A 23237-nucleotide genomic window follows, 5' to 3' on the forward strand; every position below is an offset into this window, starting at 1 on the left:
TGGACAAAACCACAGCATTTAAAATTAAAACCCTAATGCATTTTACACGTTGGAAAATGTTAATTGTTAATGAACACTGCACCCTATCAGTTTCCTGTTCCAGATGGCTCTCTGTCAGGCTGGCAACAACTCAAGAGCCTGACGAAGAGGTGCAGGCATATGTCTTGTGTTTAAAATGAAAGGAAAAAAAGCAGAAGGGGGCTTCATTTTATAAACACTTCAGTGAAAATTACCATTCCATTTGGGACCAATTCACTCCAGGTGCTAAGAACAGAATAAACAGGCAACACATGAAGGCAGAAAAAGTCAGGTTTCCATGGGAATTACATTCTTGGTTACATTTACAACTAAATTTCAAAATACAAATGAATATCACCATGGTTGTACACATATGTTCTCCTTCTGGTTTTTAAAATATTAATCTTCTCTCCTCACATAATAAAATAATATTAGTGTCTAGAGCCTGCTGTGTCTCTTTTTAATTTTCTTTTGCTGAAATTCTAGGCTGAACTACTTGTATCTAAGTGTTTTCCCTCCTACCCAAGGTCCTAATGGTTCTCCTTTTTGGCTTAGAGAATTCTCCTTTGTGTGCATTTCCTGGTGGCTCAGATAGTAAAGAATCCACCTATAATGCAGGAGACCTGGGTTCAATCTCTGGGTTGGGAAGATCCCTTGGAGAAGGAAATGGCAACCCACAGCAGTTTGTTTGCCTGGGAAATCCCATGGACAGAGAAGCCCCTATTCTCCTTTATGTTCTGATTAAGGGTAATTTGACTTTTGAGGGGTAATGTCTCCTACAACTCAGGACATCAATTCAGTACCAACATTCTTAACAATCACCTTTCCAGTGTTAGTTTCAAAAGCCATATATTTCGTTATTCCTGGATCCCCTTTATTTTAGGCACTCTGACCTTGACAGATAAACTACAAAACAAATTTAAAACAAAAATCTCACCTGCCACTTTCACTTGGGAAGCTTATATGAGACCTGAATTTCTACTTACCAATAGGTCACCAAGTATACATCAAAATCCTAACAGGTAGTGGATTCACAGGTAGTGGGTTCACAGGTAACTTTAAATTTTACTCTGTGTTTATTAAAGAATAAAAGATATTCCATATATTCTACAATGAACAAGTATATTTCTATAATCAGGGAAAAAAATCCAATTATAAATATTTTAAGAAATGTATAAACATGAAAGGCGTTTTACAATTCATCTAAATGATAATCACTGCCCTGCTAATACTCATATTCAAGGAATCACATACACTTACACAGCCACACGTGACAGGCAGAATTACGGCTACTTGAGTGTTGGGAGCAATTATATGGTGAGAGCAGTGTGAGGTCTAAGAATTTCCCCAGTTGTTCTGATGCTGTTTTCTGAAACATCAGTGAAAATTCCAGACAATGATTTTTAGGCATAAAAACATCTACTCCTGAAGCAATTATTCTGGTGCCAGCTGACATCTTCATCCATTTACAGGCAAAGTACCAAACTCAAGAGGGAGAAGATATGTGTTTTAGATATAAAGAAAGAAAACTGGTTTATCTGTGAATGTTTTCACAATGGCCGTACCAAGCATTTGTACATCAGTGTCTCTTCCTTTGTGGAACCACTCCAGTCCCTATTCTATTAGTAAATGGTAATGCTGGACTGTCGATCACAGTCCACTGCCAGTTCTCCAAATGCTGCCTCTGTCTCTCTCCTGCCCACTCCCCCATGCAGCTATGAACTCAGGACTCAGCCTGGCCACAGACAACCCTAATCCCTGGCAATGGAGACTGGAAGTCAGTTAGTTTCATGTCCTAGGATTGAAAAAAAACCACTCTCCTCTTTCCTGAGTTGCTGTTCTGAAATGACAGAAGCCAGGAATGCCTTAGAGGGACGAGAGGGTCACATGGAGGCAGTTGTGACAGGAAAGAATGAGGCCAATACTCAGGAGGAAGAAACGTCTGGAAGATGCAGTGTCCTGATCAAACCGCTAGAGTCCCTGCACCCTCATTCCTAAATACAGCTGCATCTCCAGACATGCCATTTGAGCAAACATGAAAGGCAAATACCAACCAGGAAGACATGTTAACAAAACATACGACTGAGCACTAATAGGTTTAATAATACAGGTGCTCTGATTTAAAAATCATCAAGAATAGAACTAATAACTCAGTCTGAAGAAAGGAGAAGACCACGAGCAGGCAATTCACAGAAGATGAAATACAAATGGCAAATACCTGTTTTTCGTCAATATTCAATGAAATGATATTTATATGTGCCTTCTACATTTCCAAATTTTCTACAAAGAGAAAGCATGACTACAATAGTGGAGGGAAAACCTTAAAGATATTAAAATATAAAATTAAATTTAAGAATGTTAACCTGGTATCAGCAGGCTGAATGAATGGGTGGGCAGGGCCACTGCGTGCCTGGAGAACAGTGAGCATTCCTGGAGAACCGTGGACAGAGAAGGCCATCTCAAAGGAGACAGACGGCCGCAGGGAGGGGCCACAGCTCCAGGAGCTGAGGTTGATCAACGATGCCACTGCCTCCCTCCTGAGACCACACTGATCGCCTGACAGAGACAACGGTATGGAGGAGGAGGAGGTCTAGAGGTAGGGATGGGAGTGCACTGGTTCTGATAAAAATAAAAAACAAATGAAGCTAGAACCACAGAGTGGTAGCGAAAGAAGAGACCTAAGATTCACCTAATAAGACTTGCACTTTACAATGAGGAAGCTAAGTGACTTATTTTCAGGTTACACATCTAAGAGGATCTTCGGGAATAAACATTAGTCCACTTTTCCTCTGCGCTCTTTTCGACCACAACACTCAATCACTTCTATCTGATCCACAGCTATATGTTTAAGAAAACTATGCTGTATTCCATGCATTCCATTTGTTCTCTTTCATGACTGAGAAATTTATAATCTAATGTGCAGTTAATAAGAATCAGCAATTATTCATCTCCCTGTCACACACACAATTATTACTATTGGCATCATGAGCAGACATAAAAATGAATCATTTAGACAGTCTGTATCATGCATTTGTACATATATAAATACCACTGCAAGAAGATCTGTTCCATTGTCTTAATTAAGAATGATCATTTTTATGATCTGGCATGAAAAAATTAAGTACTTGAGAAAGTAATTTGTAGTGATCCCTTAATATCTTTGCAAAATTACTTAACTAGTTAGCTACCTTAATAGGCAGCGCTAAATGTTTTTCTACACAGCTTGTGATGTATTTTAAATATGAACTAAACATTGTAAACTTCACTTGATATAGCCATTTTGTAATATGTGTTGCAGTTAACTATTTTAATATGTTGGACAGTAAAACTAAATGTAACAGTTCCAACATTTCTCATGGGAGTGATTCAGGGCAGACATATGTTCTTCATCAGAGTTTCCAGCAGAAATCTTAGAAATCAAGAGGAAAAATAGACCCTATTATACCAAACAGTGTTACAAATCATAATGGAAAACAACAGTCTTAAAAGCTGTTTTGTTTTGTTTTAGTGCCCTGAAACAAGAAATATGAAACACTAGAAATGAAGGTACATGCCTTGATGAAAAGTCTAATGCTGGAATACCACAATAACTGAGAATCCATAAATTAGAAGGAAAAGATGAAGCAGAATCTTTTCTGAAATGAATTTTCCCCTGTATCCTGAAGTCTTTCAGCTGAGTGAGTAGTGGATTCTGCAGTCATGGTTTTGTAAACTGTCACCTACTGTAATGAGCTCAAGTTTTCATTCAACTGTGGGCAATATTTGAGCTGGCAATGAACTTTCAGGATCACTCTAGTGATAGTGTGCTAGTTACCACAGCAACATGCTTATCACTGCCAATGCTCAAGGTCCAAGGAACAACTATTCAAGGGAAAGATATTTGAAATCTTGAAAACTGTTTTTCAGTTGAAATAGTGCCCTTAAGAGCAGAAATCTGCAGAAATGTGTATTTTGAAATTTGATGAATCACAGAGGGGAAGCTGTGAAAGGAGGAAAGAATGCAGAGGTGATAGAGGAAAGGAAGCACAAAAGAGGAGAAGTTCTCATTAGCTCCTCATCTTTCACATCCTCTGTTGGGAAGTACTTCATGTTTTACAAAGAAGACTGACTTTCTACAAGGCTGGGAAAAGTACTTGACCAATGATGAAAAATGCTTTGTTTGAAAGATATACCTCTACTAACATAATAAACAAAATGTCTATGCCTTATGCTGATGGAGACGAAAGTTTTCATAATAAAGTATCAGCCATGAATGGCAATAATAATTTTATATAGTCTATGTCTGTATAGTCAAGGCTATGGTTTTTCCAGTGGTCATGTATGGATGTGAGAGTTGGGCTGTGAAGAAAGCTGAGTGCCAAAAAATTGATGCTTTGGAACTGTGGTGTTGGAGAAGACTCTTGAGAGTCCCTTGGACTGCAAGGAGATCCACCCAGTCCATCCTAAAGGAGATCAGTCCTGGGTGTTCATTGGAAGGACTGATGCTGAAGCTGAAACTCCAGTACTTTGGCCACCTCATGTGAAGAGTTGACTCATTGGAAAAGACCCTGATGCTGGGAGGGATTGGGGGCAGGAGGAGAAGGGGACGACAGAGGATGAGATGGCTGGATGGCATCACCGACTCAATGGACATGGGTTTGGGTGGACTCCGGGAGTTGGTGATGGACAGGGAGGCCTGGTGTGCTGCGGTTCATGGGGTCGCAAAAAGTCGGACACAACTGAGCAACTGAACTGAACTGACTGATGTTTACCTGAACTTTTTCAAAAAGAGAAAAGGTGTCATATACAAATCATTGCAAATAGATTTTTACTCTTGGTTGTAGAATGTGGCTTTGTTTTGCTAAGGACAGGGGCATATATATGCTTTCCACTGGCAAGTAGACCTGAAAGTATCATAAGCTGTCTTCTACAACCCACTGAAAACAAATTCTCAGCTCCTCCCTCATTCGAAGTCCTCTCTTAGACTTCCATTAGAGAACACAAGTGGATGCTGGATGAGAGCTCTCTAGACTGTTCTTACCTTCAGCCTTTCCTCAGTTGTCATCCATGGTTAATCTTAAATGGGGCAATAGCCACGTCAGGAGGAACAGAGAAGAAAAAAACTCAGGAAACAAGATCCCTTAAAAAAGGTGAAGATGATTTAAAAAATCATGGTCCATCATGAAGGTAATTTATACATTTTATTCCAATCAGTGTGAAGTTCTGATTATTCCAGTGAGAGTAACAGGAATTTTGCCATTATTTTATATCGAGGTTTGAGGAATTACATAGGAAAGGGCGCATGACTAAAGATCTTGCTAGGGAAAGTACCATCTTCCCAGAAATTGAGGACAACTTAGGCACCATCCCTTCCACAAAACTGACTTTTTGTAACATTTTCAAGTCCTAAAATGTCTTAGTAAAATTCCTACTGATGCTCAAGTCCTGGTGTAGCCCCTCTGTGCTGGGAAGCTCTTCTCATGGGAGTGAGTCAGACTTTCTGGCTGGCTTTATTTTCTTGATATGTCTTCTTAATATTAAGCCCCAAATTGCTTCCTAGCATTTTCCATCCAATAGACAGAGTTCTGTGGGAGGTCGACTTCCACTTAGATGGTGTCTTTACAGTATCAATTTGGAAGGAAAACCTATGCTGCTTCACTGGTGAACTCACGGCAGATTAAAATGTAAATGAATGTGGTTTTTCTTTTAGTTAAAAAAAAAGTCAAAAAAGGAGTTCATGAGATCTGTAGTGCATAATTTCATCTGCCTAGAGATCTTTCAGATTTCTGGTATTAGAGATTCAAAAACTTTTCTCTGTAATAGTCAATACCTAAAGCAGTACTTAGTCTAAAGATCGTAATCCGCATACTGGCTTGTATACTGGCTTGTAATATAAAGACTGCAACCTGTAAGCCTACAGGCTGAATCCTGCCTTTCAGTAAGATCCCTTTACTCATGCAGAGTTCTAGAAAGTGAGACAACTTCATAGGCAAATGATTACAAGTCTTCTAGTAGGACTTTCAGAAAGTTGTGGTTTTCCTATATGAAGGAAAAAGGGCAGATTTCACTAGCATGGATGTAACACATGGAAGAGGAGTATCCACCTCATGACCGTGATGACAGAAAAAAAGGAGGAGGGAGCCAAAAAGAGTGTGAGTTCTGCTGCCTGTTTCTGAACTTCCTGCTGTGGAAAAAAAAAAAACAACAAAACCCTGTTTATTTTTATTTATTATTTAAGGTAATCTGGTAAATTTTCCATCACATATAACCAGGTATAGTCCTAATCCAAGAATATAGAAATTGATAATCCCAAATTATCAGCAGGAAGTAAAATAAGAATCTAAGAAACATAAATCACAGTTTCCATGGTATTGTCACACTTCTCTCTTGAAGCACAGTTTTTAGATACTTTGAATCTTTCATTCCCTAGCATTACACTGAACCTAAATAAATAGATCTAGCCCCTTTAAAGACATGGAAAAATTAAAGACAGGAAATATAAAAATTCAGGAAAATAAATTGATCAATATAAAAGTTGCTGACCAAAAATAAAATTTTTTCCAAGAGTTCCGGTGTCAAAAACTATATATGCAAGTTTTGTTTTTCTTCGTTTCCTGATTCCAGAGCCTTCTGACCATCACACCTTAGTGCACTGATTTGCCCTGAATAGTTCACAGGTGTGCCCAGCTGCTCCCTCACTTCAGGTCACAGGTCAGTGGGGCAGGGCCGGAAGTGATAGAGGCCCTACCGCTGGTCTCCTCCCACACTGTCCACTGTCCACTCCCCGTGGCAGGCTACGCAAGCATGCTCGTTGTTGGAATGTATCGCAATGTGAAAAGGCTGGGAAGCACTGTCCTATATGATAGCTGCTGCTGCTGCTAAGTCGCTTCAGTCATGTCCGACTCTGTGCAACCCCATAGACGGCAGCCCACCAGGCTCCCCCATCCCTGGGATTCTCCAGGCAACAACACTGGAGTGGGTTGCCGTTTCCTTCTCCAATGCATCTTCCCTGGTGGCTCAGATGGTAAAATGTCTGCCTACAATGCAGGAGACCCAGGTTCAATCCCTGGATCAGGAAGATCTCCTGGAGAAGGAAATGGCAACCCACTCCAGTATTCTTGCCTGGAAAATCCCATGGATGGAGGAGCCCAGTAGGCTACAGTCCATGGGGTCACAAAGAGTTGGACACAACTGAGCTACTTCACTTTCCTCCAATGCATGAAAGTGAAAAGTGAAAAGTGAAAGTGAAGTTTCTCAGTCGTATCTGACTCTTATCAACCTCAGGGACTGCAGCCTACCGGCCTCCTCCATCCATGGGATTTTCCAGGCAAGAGTACTGGAGTGGGGTGCCATTGCCTTCTCTGATATGATAGCTAGATACTTTCAAAATAATAACAGCAATGGGAAACAGTTACCTATTACAATAGTAAATGGATTAAAAAATTAGCTCATACACATAACATTGTTTTATTCTCAGCAAAACCAAGAGTGGTGAATAGGTTGCTTGCATTTATTATCAAAGTTCAGAGACACTGATTTGCCCACTAACACACACTGAGAGGAAGTGACAGAGCCAGGACTTCTGAGTCAAGGGTTCCTGTGCTGAGTCTATACTTTTCTGTACACCTCCCTGGATGAAGACAGTCCAAGTTTGCACAGACCTTTAAAGTCAGTGTTTTGATTTCATACTCTGAAGAAAGTTCAAATGGTTTTCCTTTGTTTTCTCTTGTGACTGCCATGCAAACACTAACATATATAGAAACCGATATTCTCTTTGAACTTAGCAAGACTGAGAAAGCACAACATTAAATGACACATTTAGGCCATATCAATTTTCTTTTTACAGCTCCCATCCCCGACACCTAAGAGTCAACCCTTCTTATTTTGTGTGAGTAGAAAAGAGGGTTTTTGCCCACCATTTTCCCCAAGAGTACCTATTAAAAAGAAAATAATAGCTGCCGTTGACCATCTTAAATTTTGTTTTGTTTTTCCAATCACAATTTCTCATTGCCCTTTCCATAAAAGGGAAGAATAGAGATGAAAGAAACTGTCAAAAGTAAATTACATTTTTAACATGTAAAAGGAAATAAAAATTTTAAACACAGCACAATTATTGTCAAGAGATACTACTGAAACAAAAAGAATTTAAGTTTGCTACTCCTGTTTTAGAAAGCTAGACAACCAACAGATTTCAATGACTAGAAAAGATATTTTAATTTCTTTATAGCAATGCAGAAACAAAGAGGATACATGCACCAAAACAGGACAGAACAACGAAACATCTGTAAGTGGCTACGGGGCTGCCCCGGTGGCTTCGTTGGTGAAGAATCTGCCTGCAATGCAGGAGACCCTGGTTCGATTCCTGGGTCGGGAGGAGCTGCTGGAGAAGGCATAGGCTGCCCACTCCAGTATTCCTCGGCTTCCCTTGTGGCTCAGCTGGTAAGGAATCCATCTACAACGCGGGAGACCTGGGTTTGAACCCTGGGTTGGGAAGATCCACACAATGTGGGAGACCTGGGTTTGAACCCTGGGTTGGGAAGATCCCCCAGAGAAAGGATCTTTACAGATAGATTCAAAATCACAAGTAATATCTACAATATCAACCAAATATTAATTCACTGTTCAGAAAATGAGCATGCATGGCATAAACCAATAAATGTAAGCAAGCATAAGTTACAGAATACGATATTCGATGGTTATGGAAATGAACTTGTGTCAGGTTTAGGTCTCATGTTTAAGGACATGGGCTCCAGACTCAGAACACCTGGGTTCAAGTCCTGGTTCTATCACTTAGCAGTTGGATGATGATAACATGCTTCACCTCTAGTCTAGTCCTGAACTTTACTTTAGAAACTATTGCTTTCTTGATTCTATCAACAGTCAAGATTAGCAAAATTACAACATTATATGAAAAGAACAATTCTTATATTGATTAAATGCTTATTTTCAATAATACTTTTAAATCTCATCAACCACAAAATGTGCAGAAGACATAAAATAATTTCTGCCGCCCAGTAACAAGTAAGTCAAGACTAAGAGTTGGAATAATGTTAAGTGCAACACTGTGGGCCAAACTAACCTAGTTCCATGATAGGCTAAGCACATCTGGAAGACAATTCAATTCTTCCAGTACACACTGGGCATGCCTTGTACCGATACAGGACTGAGTCACTACTGCCCCAACACCATGCTATTACTCCTTATCTCAAGATGTAGGTTAGACATTCTCTTCAGCAGCTAAGTATAAACATAAACCCTACTCCTCAGGACACGTGACATTTCAACATACTTAATAAGAGGCATATCTATACTGGCCAAGTAAAAGTCTACCTTCAGAAAGCAAGTTCTTTTTGTGTCCACAGAGGTTGGCCAACGCATCCATGTTCCACTGGCAAGTTAACTTATATCAAGTTCAAATAGCACATCTTATCCATTCTATTTAAATTGCACATCCAAAGTTAATCTAGGTAGGAATGTATACTTTGTATTATAAAACAAGATGTCACACGTACACCCATGGCTGATTCATGTCAAAGTATGGCAAGAACCACCACAATATTGTAAAGCAATTAGCCTCCAATTAAAATAAATTAACTAATTAAAAAAGATGTCTCGAAAGTTTAAAAATACACTAAAACTTTCATAGATTCTTTTTTTCACCTTCAACTACTAAGCTTACAAATTTTCCTGATATATAAATACAAATGTACAGAAGTGTTTTTAATCGTGAAATCACATTTATAAGCAAGAAAATGCAATATCCTGAGCAATCAAAAACAGAGAAACTAATAAAGAATGAAATTCTGGGTCAATAAACACCTTGAGAAAATATCAAATGAACACTCTGACTGCTCGACCTTAATTCCCAAAATAATACAGTAACTCACTAGTGCTGCAGAAAAGCTAGCCAAACACCCTCACTAAAACATACCAAGCTTGTTGTCTGTTTCTGGAATTATGTGTGTTAAGAATAACGTCCAATTACACTCTCCTAGAGTTCAAATCAACTTTGAATCAAACCACTGTTCTAAGCCTTATACAAACCATATGAAGCCTAAGTCAATATTCATTTATAACCAAACACACACATGGAATCACATACAGCACTGTACCTTAATGAAATGGGAACAACTCCCCCACATTTTGCTTATGAGATTTTACGTTGGCAAGCAGGTTCTGTACTGAGCAAGGAAATGTCTCACTTCTATGGGAACTTCATTCAGTTTCCATCTCATTGGGGTTTCATTTTCCATGACCGGACACAGGAAAGGCCAGCAGCGGGGCAGAAGGGAAAGCACATGTGACAGGACGCTCAGGTGGACAGCGGCCCAGCTCACTTCTGAGCAAGCTCCCCACCCAGGGAGGTGGGACGGGACAGGAGGGAAGGGCGGAAGATACACTAGTAACCTACCTAGCTGGGCCTCCCCCAGTGGAGAGGTCTAAACACACCCACACGCACATACACTCAAGAATGAATGGCAACTTGGTCTGCTTTTATAAAGTACTTAAGTTTCACATGTAAGTCTTAATAACTTCTCACACTCAAACAGACTCAGGCTCAATCCATACTACTGGCAGTAAGTTTTACACAAAATATAAATAACATTGAATTTGATATGAAACAATGCAACTGATTATCTCCTTAAGTTGGGCTTCCATAAGTTATATCACAGTTCTTATTAGAAGTGAAAACGGTTAGATTGTATGACTTTTAATTACATATTTTCCCCAAATCAGCACAGCCTACCTCACTGGGATATTTTGGATACTATCAATTAACTCAGATTTAAAATGAAAAATGGAAGTCAAAATATAAAACTATTCTTGCAAAATGTCAATTTTCATCCTATAACACTGTATAATATCTTAGGGAAACAGGTTTGCTTTTTCTAAAGTTTGAAAAGACAATCTCAAAGAGAATACGTCATCAGAGACCCTTTGAATAGATGCACTGTATTTTATTTTTTCTTAAAGATATTACATCTTGTGAGAATTTTGCTGTTTTAACAAGACTTAGGTTCTAAAACTATGAATTCTAAAAAAGCAACTAGAAGGCCATTTTACTACCACAATTGGAAAAAAAATTACTGCACTAAAAACTTTTAATCTTAGGATTAGCTGACTAGCATTCATCAGGCCTCATGAAATTCTAAACAACTCCGATGAAGATAGTTACAACCTCTTCCCAAAATGCCTTTATTTTGAAACCTGTTTTCTGTATCAGTGATGTATATGTCCTCATTTTTGTTAAACACTTACCTGTGATTTTCTGCAGCAAAGGTGACAATTCAGACTCCTCACAAAAGACCTGAGCCAACGCTTTCTTCACTTTTTCTTCACCTTCACCCAGGTCTTTGTCCACTGAGAACTCTCCACTGACGGAATAAATATATAGCAGGAGGACCAGCAGCTCTTCGGGGCTGTAGTCATCATTGCTCCTCTGGTTCAAAGGCTTAATCATGGGCAGCAGCTGATGTAACACAACAGACATTGTCGATTCCCCAATGCTCTGAAATAAATGGGGGGAACAGGACATACGTCAGTCTGTACAAAGGTGTAGTTTATACACTACATTAGTCTAAGGATCGCTTGCAAACAAGTCTGTGATGTTCACTGACTAGACGGGTTTTTATTTGTTTCTTGTCCTGGAGAGAATACTGCAGGAAATTTGGCATTAGAGCTATTGTTTTTGAAAGATCTAGTTCATCAAAAGGCTGGTCAAGTTGCATACCCTTTTGTATTATCTTACATATTGCTCAAACAAATAAGAGCCCATGTATTCTAAAAATAAAGGTGTAAGTACTTCAGACACTAGAAAATGTAAATATCTGTAAAGTAATATGATTAAAAATAAAAACATGCCAGCACCTATGTATACAAATGAATGCTGACACTCCTCAGAGGAATTACTTTGGATTTTATAGCATATTCTTTTAATATTCTTTAAGTGGGCAAATATGAGTCAGAATTGATTTTTTTTAATAACAATGAAAAGTCATTTTCTGCTAAATCTGGTCAAAGTGGGTAATGACACTTCAGGATATCTTTGGGTTAGTCTGAAGGTATGGTGATGGACAGGGAGGCCTGGCGTGCTGCTGTCTATGGGGTCACAAAGAATTGGACACGACTAAACGACTGAACTGATTCACCTTTAAACTTAAAAAAAAAAAGTGCTTTAGATATTTCAATTTCCTGAGTGACATTTAGCAGAGAATTTCAAAATTCCTTCCAAGTGATAATAGCATTGTGGCACTGAGTGAGTTGCATAATTTCCAGGGCACTGTGCACATTGCTTGTACAGATTCTGAGGTTTTTGGTGAATAGATAAATCCCCAACTCACATGGTGATTTAATTTTACTTATAATCTAAAATAACCCTGTAAAATAAAGTTCAACTATTTGCATTTATATTAAAATCAGGAGCTAAATAATCAGAACTTGCAACTTTCGATTCATTTTGAATCAGTCCCTGAGCATCTATTATGTTCCAGGTACTACTCTGGGTCTGGGGAATATAGTAGCAAACAAAACAAATCCTCTGTTCTCATAGAGTTTACATTTTAGTGGGGGAAAACAGACAAAAAGCTAAAGAAGTAAAATATATAGCATATTAAATGTTGGTAAGAGCTATGGAGAAAAATGAAGCCGGAATGAAAGATGGGACTTTAGGGTGTGTTTGTTTATGTAGGTTAAATATGCACTATTTTAAAGAGGAAAAGCCATGTTAAGAAGGGAGTGTTGAAGATCTATAGAAACTCTCTCTCTCTTAATGAAGTTGACAGTAAGCAGTTAAATTTGGTTCTTATTGGGATGACTACCCAAAACGAGCTTTTCTAGTCAGGTCATTCCTACACCTGGGAAAATTTGGATATATCATCTCAAGGTTAAAGTTCACAATTAAATTCTTTGGTATATGAGAAACAGCTGTTTTTATTTCCACTAAAAATCTTGGATGTTCACAATGTACCAAACAAAAACAAAATGAAATGGATAAAAGTATAACTGGAAAAGAACAGATTGGAGATTTTACTGTTACATGGTAACAAGACACGGTTTGCCAAGTATAAACATACCCCTGTCTCAAAGGACATGGCTGAAAGGTTTGAAGGCATCCTAGGACTGTCCTATAGCCTTGGCAGTCTCTTGAGAGGAACTGTCAAGTGTTTGTTCTTTGCTTTACGTGCTGTCAGAAGCAATTTAAAAGAAAGGAGCTGTGTGTTAAGAGGGGCTGTGGGGGCCACAGTTCTCGTTTTTGACTTTTTACCCTATCACCAACTCCTGGATGTCATTAAGCAGGGTCCTTTATCACTTTATGTCCCACTTTTAAAAAGCAGGTGTACACATCAAGTATGTCCGGTAGGAGCCCTGTGATTCTCTTCCCAGAGCCAAAAAGACTTTTTTGGAGATAGTTATAAAAAGTAAAATGGGGCAGGGTAATCATCATAATGATTTGAAGATTCACTCACTCACATCCAGCCATCATAGCATCATTTTCAAGTTGTTGATCTAAGATATGCCCCTGTGGCTCAGTGGTAAAGAATCCGCCTGCAAGGCAGGAGACACAGAAGAGGTGGGTCTGACCCCTGGGTTGGGAAGATACCCTGCAGGAGGAAATGGCAACCCACGCCAGTATTCTTGCCTGGGAAATCCCATGGACAGAGGAGCCTGGTGGGCTACAGTCCACGGAGTCACAAAGAGTTGGACATGACTGAGCAACTGAATATACATATGCACACGCATGCACACACACACACGCACGCACACCTATCACTGGAGAGCAAAATCCCTCCTCAGTGACCCGGTGGTGGACTTCGGATTGCCTTGGTCATACTTGTGCACACCAACTCTAAAGTCCTTATTAATGTATTCCAAGTAGTTAATAACTAAGTTGAAAACAAAGCCAAGAATACTAATCAGTCTTACAGAGGCATTAGATACAGTGGAAATAAAGAGATTTCACTTCAAAAATCCAGAATCCACTTCTGACTATTCCACTAACTAGTTTCTTAACTTCTTTGGACCTCAGTAAACTTCTTAGGAAGTCTTTATCTCAAAAATGATATGATCTGTCTGGAGGATAACTGAGTTCTTAACTCATAGTTATGTTAAGATTTCCATTTCTACTTTCTTCTCACTCCTTTAAAAAAAATTACCAGTGATGGTAGAACAGAGTGAATCACATTCTTATTGTTTGCTACACAACAAAATATAAATACTCAAAATAGAAAAGCTTTACTATAGGAAGAAATGTAGATGCAGAAATATTGCACATACATGTGTAACATGGGCTGATATACACTCGTGTATTTAACTCTGTCTACTGAGAAGATCTGGAAGTAGTGACACCCCAGTAGCAATGGGCACCCCAGTGGTCAGATCTTAGTTTCTAATGTCACTCTCCAATTATAGGAACCAGAGATCCTTGGAGAAACAGCTGATTCTAGGGCTGGGGCAGGAGAAATACAAGAAGAACCTGGAATATCTTATGGTGCCACAAAGTAAGGAAATCCTTAGAAAACACACAAATGGGAACACATGAAGAGGACACAGAGACAACTGGAAGCCCGCCCAGTGGCCAAAGATTGAACAAGTTGAGCAAGAGAACAGCTAAAGTAGTAATGGATTATAACCCAAAGTATAAAGTAAATATGCATCACTCCAAACTGATATGAATAAGTGACTACATTAATAAATGCAGGAGAAGATACAAACCTTCCTTAACAAAATAATTCCAGATTACTTATCTATATAGGAGACTTCTCCTCCAGGAGGTAGAATTTAATTGCCTTACCTCTTAAGTATGGACTGAACATAGTGACTTGCTTCTAAAAAACTATGTATGGAAAAGGGAGGGAGGATCGACTTTAGTATCCTAGAGGATCGAGGTTAATGTCACCAGTGATGTCATAGTGATATCATGTGTCCCTAACATGATGTGGTAAGAACAGCACTTCATTTTTGCAGTATTCTTCTCCCAAACCCATAAACCCATAACAAAAACATCAGATAGATGCTAAGGGACATTCTATGAAATGTCTGACCAGTACTCCCCCAAAACTGTCAAGGTCATGAAAAATTAGAACAAAAAGAAAAACTATCACACACTACATGAAACAAAGGAAACATAATGACTAAATGTAACATGATGTCCTGGATGGGATCCTGGAACAGAAAAGGGACATTAGAGAAAAACCAGTGAAATCAGACCAAAGTCTGGAGTTGATAATTAAGAGTAATGTACCAATGTTGGTTTCTTAATGTTGATGAATGGTTGTGGATACACAATACTGTAAAGTGAGGGGAATATAGAAATTCTCTGTATTATCTTGGCAATTTTTCTATAAATCTAAAACCATTCTGAAAACATTTATTGGAAAGGGAAGAGGAAGGGGAGAGGGGGGAAAGGAAGATAGTAAGAGACAAAGACAGGTACATTCTGATCTTCTTTCTATCAGATTGAAAATTCCAGGAAGACTGATTTCAGCAGAGTATAAGAAAGAGGGCTTCCCAGGTGGTGCTGGTGGTAAAGAACCTGCCTGCCAATGCAGGAGACATAAGAGACACGGTTCAATCTCTGTGGGAGGAAGATCCCCTGGAGGAGAGCAAGGCAACCCACTCCAGTATTCCTGCCTGGAGAATCCCATGGACAGAGGAGCCTGGCAGGCCACAGTGTATAGTGTTGCAAAAAGTCAGACACAACTGAAGTGACTTAGCCCACCTACCAGAGTACAGAGCTAACACTACTACTACTATTGCCTACTACCCACCCCATGGACACCCTTTTTACCCAGCAGAAGTGATTAAGATGCTTGGTAAGGGAATGAAATACCTTCCAGAAATAAGAAGTCAGTAGTCTCAAAGGAAGCAACAGCAGCCTACACACACTGGATGTGAAACCAGATTTTGGAACCTAACTGCAAAATTAGTCAAAGGTTAAAGGCAATATAAACACTATTAAACGCTGCCGTTAAAAAAGCACATAGAGAGCAAACCACAAAGGAAGGGGGAAAATGGCTTATTTATAAAGTACCAGGGATTAAATTTCTCACTCATTCTGATATAAATGGGCTTACTAGTGGGAGGTGGAAGACTGGAGCTGTGTCTGGAATGACCAAAAAAAAAAATTTCTTTTTTTAAAATTCTGCAGACTGGGACTTCTGTTATTCTTGAATGAGTCCCCAGTAACTCCATACAAAAGGTCCTCTGTAAAATGTATGTTGTCTTTAGAAAAGCCAAGTTTGGGGCTGAATTAAGATCCCTCTGCAAAGTCAGTCTCTGCTGGCTAGCTCTGTAGGCATGAGGTGCAAACGAGCCATGTGTGGTGTGGCTATAGAGCAGACCGCTGCTTCCACACCTGCCCCTCTGGGGTGTGAGCCTGAGCACACTCAGGGAAACTCTAAGCCATCTAAACTGTGCTCTGCTGAGAGCCCGTCTGCAATTCCTCCCACTTCCGCTCAGTCAGGGGGTGCAGGCTCAAGGGATGGAGCCAGTGTGGGGCCTGCGGGAGTACGTAAGGCCCTTCTGACCCCAAATATCATTTGCCATTCTTGCATTAATACTGGCCACAAGGCCTTAAATTCCCATAACTAAAGCCACTCTGCTTCTTTGGGGAGGGGACAGGCTCTATATGCTCCAGGGAAAATGCAAAAGTGTGACTTGGTGTGTGCAAGGATAACTAATGGCTGCCCTCGTGCATTCACCAACAGATATTTCCTGTGTACACACTACATGCCCTGCACTGTGCTCCACTCTAGGCATGCAACGGACAAAGCAAGACACATTTGCTTACAGGAGAGTGAGGACAGGAGTAAACAGTCATGACACTGCTGCTTAAACAGAGGCATTCATTCACTCCAGAAACAGCACAGAGGAACACCGACCTCTTTGAAGAGGTGGTACCTCAACTGAGTCTTAAACAATCAACACCCAATATCATGGCAGAGCAAAGCTCTGACAAATGAACGATGGGCTAGGAGCCTTTGTTCATCCCTTCAACAAACATTTAATACACACTAGTGTGTACCGTCTATGGGGTCGCACAGAGTTGGACACGACTGAAGCGACTTAGCAGCAGCAGCAGTGCATGGCAGGCAAAATAATACACCTCCCCCAAAGAGACCCACACTCTTGTCCCCAGAACCATGCATGCTACATTATATGACAAAAGGGACTTTGCAGATGTGATTAAGGTGACAGACCTTGAGATGACGAGATTAACCTGCATTATCTTGTTCAGTCGCTCAGTCCTGTCAGACTCTTTGCGACCCCAAGGACTACAGCATGCCAGGCTTCCCTGTCCTTCACTGTCTCTTGGAGTTTGCTCAAACCCATGTCCACTGAGTCGTTGATGCCATCCAACCATCATCAACCCCCTTCTTCTCCTGCCTTCAACCTTTCCCAACACCAGGGTCTTTTCCAATGAGTCACCTCTTTGCATCAAGTGGCCAAAGTATTATTGGCACTTCACCTTTAGCATCAGTCCTTCCAATGAGTATTCAGGGTTGATTTCCTTTAGGATCGACTGGTTTGATCTCCTGGCTGTCCAAGGGACTCCCAAGAGTCTTCTCCAGTACCACAGTTCAAAAGCATCAACTCTTTGGCGCTCAGCCTTCTTCATGGTCCAACTCTCACATCCATACACGACCACTGGAAAATCCATAGCCTTGACTATACGGGCCTTTGCTGGCAAAGAGATGTTTCTGCTTTTTAATACACTACGTTTGCCATAACTTTTCTTCCAAGGAACAAGCAATCTTTTAATTTCACGGCTATTCTGAGGAAAAGCATTTGTGAAGTGTTTGAATCGTAAGCCAAATTAACTCTTTCTCTCATGAATACCATCATTACTTGAAAAAAATTTCAGATAGAGAAATTATAATTAAAATTTGGGTATTTGACAAACTTCTTCTCAAAAATTAACAAACTGAGCCTGTTTCTTCCAGGAAAACAACTGACATATTTATTGCCAATGATAAAATTCTGGCTTTTAAGTTAAAAAAAAATCAATTTTTGGAAAACTTGTACCTCTCACTGTCAGATTCTAAGTACTTAAAGACATTTTTGATGAGACCTAGTATGACATTAAAAATGTGATTTTTTTTCCTTTGAATTGAATGATGAAATGTGTCAACATTTGAAAAGATTTGCATACCTCAGTGAGTCAATATTTTCCAAATGACCCATGCATGATGTAAGAAAATCAGGCATAAGCAAAAGATTTATCCAAAATGCAGGATAGATGAGTGGATTCTAATGTAAAAGAGTACAGAAAGCTCATTGGTATGATTTCCAATCCCATATTACAGCATACCTTTAAGAAATTGCTACTTGCAGTGTCAAGGTATGATATCAAAACACAGTATTGCAAACATATGAAAAGGAAATAAAAATATTCCTCCCTTTTTCAACTATGTATCTGCATGGAGCTGGATTTTCTTCAAATGCTTCAACCAAAACAACATATGGCAGCATATTGAATGAGGAGGCAAATATAAGAATCCAGCTGCTTTTCTCTTCAGGGAGACATTTAAAAGATTTGCAAAAATATAAACCAATGCCATTCTCATTTTTTCTTTGGTTTGTAAATACTGCCATTTTTCCTAAAATATGTTGTTTATGTTAGCTTGTAACAGGTTTGTTATTATTTTTAAAGGAATTGATAACTAAACATTTTAAACTTTTCTGTTTTAATTTCTACTATCAGTTCAGTTCAGTTCAGTCACTCAGCCATGTCCGATTCTTTGCAACCCCATGAACCGCAGCACACCAGGCCTCCCTGTCCATCACCAACTCCTGGAGTACACCCAAACCCATGTTCATCGAATCGATGATGACATCTAACCATCTCATCTTCTGTCGTCCCCTTCTCCTTCTGCCCTCAATCTTTCCCAAAATCAGGGTCTTTTCCAATGAGTCAACTCTTCCCATGAGGTGGCCAAAGTTTTGGAGTTTCAGCTTCAACATCAGTCCTTCCAATGAACACCCAATGATCTCCTTTAGGATGGACTGGTTGGATCTCCTTGCAGTCCAAGGGACTCTCAAGAGTCTTCTCCAACACCACAGTCCAGGAATCCCTTAGAAGAAATGGAGTAGCCATCACAGTCAACAGAAGAGTCTGAAATGCAGTAATTGGGTGCAGTCTCAAAAACGACAGAATGATCTCTGTTCATTTCCAAGGCAAACCATTCAATATCACAGTAATCCAAGGCTATGCCCTGACCAGTAATGCTGAAGAAGCTGAAGTTGAACATTTCTATGAAGACCTACAAGACCTTCTAGAACTAACACCCAAAAAAGATGTCCTTTTCATTATAGGGGACTGGAATGCAAAAGCAGGAAGTCAAGAAATACCTGGAGTAACAGGCAAATTTGGCCTTGGAGTACAGAAAGAAGCAGGGCAAATGCTAATAGAGTTCTGCCAAGAGAACACACTGGTCATAGCAAAACCCTCTTCCAACAACACAAGAGAAGACTCTACACATGGACATCTCCAGATGGTTGACACCGAAATCAGACTGATTATATTCTTTGCAGCCAAAGATGGAGAAGCTCTATACAGTTAGCAAAAACAAGACCGGGAGCTGACTGTGGCTCAGATCATGAACTCCTTATTGCCAAATTCAGACTGAAATTGAAGAAAGTGAAGAAAACCACTAGACCACTCAGGTATGACCTACATCAATTCCCTTACGATTATACAGTGGAAGTGAGAAATAGATTAGAATAGATATAGAAATAGAAATAGAAATAGACTAGATCTGATAGACAGAGTCCCTGATGAACTATGGACGGAGGTTCGTGACATTGTACAGGAGACAGGAATCAAGACCATCCCCAAGAAAAAGAAATGCAAAAAAGCCAAATGGCTGTCTGAGGAGGGCTTACAAATAGCTGTGAAAAGAAGAGAAGCAAAAAGCAAAGGAGAAAAGGAAAGATATTCCCATTGGAATGCAGAGTTCCAAAGAATAACCAGGAGAGATAAGAAAGCCTTCCTCAGTGATCAGTGCAAAGAAATAGAGGAAAACAAGAGAATGGGAAAGACTAGAGATCTCTTCGAGAAAATTAGAGATACCAAGGGAACATTTCATTTCTACTATAGTGAAAATTAATATCTACTGGTTTAAAGATGTCACATCTAAAAAAAAAATTATTATTTTGTGTGCTCTCTTCCCCTTCTCATATACCACCGGCCCCTTAAACCAGAGCTTCTCAAAATTATGTGGACGTGGCTCACCTGGGGCTTTTGTTAAATGCAGATGTGAATTCACTAGGTTTGGGGACAGGGCTTGAAGATTCTGCACATCTAATAAGTTGTCAGGTGATAACAATGCTGCTGGCCAGTGGACCACATTTTGAGTGGCATCTGGACTGGACTACTCCACATTTTCTAGACTGCAGGGTATATGGGAAATAAACAATCCTGTTTGAGTCACTGTATTTGTGAATTCTTTTGATATCTCACCTTAATCAGAGTACTAATATAACTCATAAATCTACATCTTCAGTCAAATTTCTCTCCTTTGCTCCCAATCTACACAGCCAACAAATGAACTTCTCATATATCTCATTAGCAAATTTAATTCAACTTGTCTAAAACTGAAATGGAGATTTTTACCCCAGATTCTGTTCTGCAGCCTGTACAGTCTACACCCATACTAACTGTGTGGTACCATTGCTATTCCAGTGGAACAAGACTGAAACTCGGAGTCTACTTGTGTTTTCCTTGTCCCTGCCGCATCAAATCAGCCACCAAGGCCTGATGATGTTATATATGCATCTCCTCTGTTCCTTCCTCTACCACCTAGGTTGCAACGACTAATAACTCTAGTCATGACTTCTCTCATTCTGAACCAAAAATTTTATTTTATATCCTTCAAGATATTTCATGGTTTCCATTGTCTTCAAGATAAAGCTTTTACATGATACACACATTTCTTTTGCCTCTGTGGCTCTAACTGACCATTCAGCCTTATCCATCATGAATCCTTTCCTTCCAGGCTACATTTTAGCTTAGCTGAACCACTTGCATTTGCCTCTGTGCTTCTGTACAGGCTTATATTGCTGTCCAGGGTGGCTTCCCCCACCCCCCCCATCTCTGAGGAATCACAATCCCCTGTCTCTGGTCTCACAATCTCTCCTGATTTTCCCTGTGTTAAGTGTACCTACTCTATAATCCCTGAGAAGCCTCTATTTTCCTCTACTATGGTTCTTATCACCTTGAACTTCATAATTGTTTATTCATATCTAGCTCCCTTCTAAGACTGAAAAATTCTTCATGGCGAGAAACACATCTTATTCCTAAAGGTATCTCCAGCATCTAGCTCGGTCCTTTAAATAAAGGATCAAAAGTACACTCATCTCTATAGTGAAGTAGCTGACACTGGAAAAAGAGAAACAAACCTCTACAAAAATATTTTTACTGTAGATTATTTCACTTAATCCTCCTGATTACCCTATAACATGGGCATTGTTATTTCACAGGAAGAAATTAAGGTTGAGAAAGATGACTTGTCAAGGACATCAGCTGGTGAATAGTTGAGCTGGGATCCACTTAAGACTGTCTTTCTCTAAAACCGAGATCTGATCCATTACACATTTCCTCTCTAGAGCTTCCCAATCAGAGGAAAATCTGAGTTTGTGAGGGAAGGGGATTTCAGACCCTTGAAACAGGCTCTGAAGCCAGGATTCTGACTGGGACAAATCACCAAGGGAACCCAGTAAGTGAGATAAATCACACAAAGAAAAGCAGCCGTAGACCAACTCAGCACATCAGAGATCTACAGACTTGCAGCTCTTTAAGAGCCCCCCAGTAAGGCAGATGATTGGCCCCAGAAGCTCATTCAAGGTTAAAAACCTCTGATGGAAGGATAGGCAGTTGCATTCACAATGCTAAGAAAGAATTTTTCATTCAGAGTGTTTCCACGCCATATTTACCCCCCATCCCTAACCCCAAGGGACAGCTGGCTGAGGCTTAGGTCAGCTAATGCCACGCGGCAGTGGCCTCCAGTTCTGTGTAGCTGTCAACCCAGTTGACAAACAGCATAATTTTCTTTACAAACAAATTTCCTTTACAAACAGCATAATTTTCTATGTATATCTACAACTACATTAAAAAAAGGAAGGGACACACTGAGGAGATATGCACAAAAAGGAATCAGATCCTGAAGTCACCAAAGAGGGTGGAAATGCTCTCCAGGAGCAGCTGATTTAAAGATGACATTTAAAGAAGCCCATGTGCGGGCTTCAGAGGAGAAGCAGCAGAAGGAAGTGGTAGATCAGAGGTGTAGAAGCTGTTTAAACAGGCTCAGTTCCCTTAGCAAGAGAAGTGGGAAGAGGATAAGACACAAGGTGGATAAGGGCAAAGATCATCCAGGACCATATAGCCCATTGTGAGAACCTTTGCTTTTCTTCTGAGATAAGTGAGCTTTTGAACAGAGGAATGGTATGATCTGTTCTACAAGGCTCGGTAGGAAGGGGGATAAATTGAGAGATTGGGATTGACGTAAACACACTACTACGCATAACACAGATACCTAATAAGGACCTACTGTATGGCACAGGAAACTCTACTCAACACTCTGTAACGTCCTACATGGGAAAAGAATCTAAAAAGAGTATGTATGTGTATATTGATTTATGTATTTATACGTTTCTGTACACTCAAAACAAATACAATATTGTAAATCAACTATTTAAAAAGAAAAGGCTATTACTATCATTTACAATAGCCAAGATGTGGAGGCCACCTAAACGTCCAGCAACAGAGGAATGGATGAAGAAGATGTGGTGCATATGGACAAAGGAATATTACTCAGCCATGAAAAAGAATGAAATTATGCCATTTGTAGCAACATGGATGGACCCAGAGACTGTCATACTGAGTGAAATAAGTCACACAGAGGAGAAATACCGTGTGACATCCTTTATATGTGAAATCTAAAGAGAAATGATACAAATGAACCTACTTATGAAACAGAAACAGACTCACAGACTTAGAGAATGAATTTACAGCTGCAACAGGGAAGGATGGGGGGAAGGAACAGTTAGGGAGATTGGGATGGACATGTATACACTGTTATATTTAAAATGGATAACCAAGGAGGACCTACGGCATAGCACAGGGAACTCTGCTCAGAGTTAAGTGGCGGCCTGGATGGGAGGGGGGTTTAGGGGAGAATGGATACATGTGCATGTATGGTTGAGTCCCTTCACTGTTCACCTGAAACTATCACAGCATTGCT

At 39.8% G+C, this 23237-nt stretch overlaps 1 protein-coding gene across 1 annotated transcript in view; it reads right to left on the reverse strand.

Moving 5' to 3' along the window:
- SCFD2 (sec1 family domain containing 2) overlaps window positions 1-23237 on the reverse strand; it is a 391117-nt gene that overhangs the window by 221647 nt on the left and 146233 nt on the right. Inside the window, exon 5 of the mRNA XM_070458048.1 lies at window positions 11257-11506. Coding sequence (XP_070314149.1) covers window positions 11257-11506 — 250 coding nt within the window. The remainder of the gene's footprint in view (window positions 1-11256; window positions 11507-23237) is intronic.

This window comes from Odocoileus virginianus, chromosome 29 (assembly GCF_023699985.2).
Source record: "Odocoileus virginianus isolate 20LAN1187 ecotype Illinois chromosome 29, Ovbor_1.2, whole genome shotgun sequence".
Classification (NCBI taxonomy): Eukaryota; Metazoa; Chordata; class Mammalia; order Artiodactyla; family Cervidae; genus Odocoileus; species Odocoileus virginianus.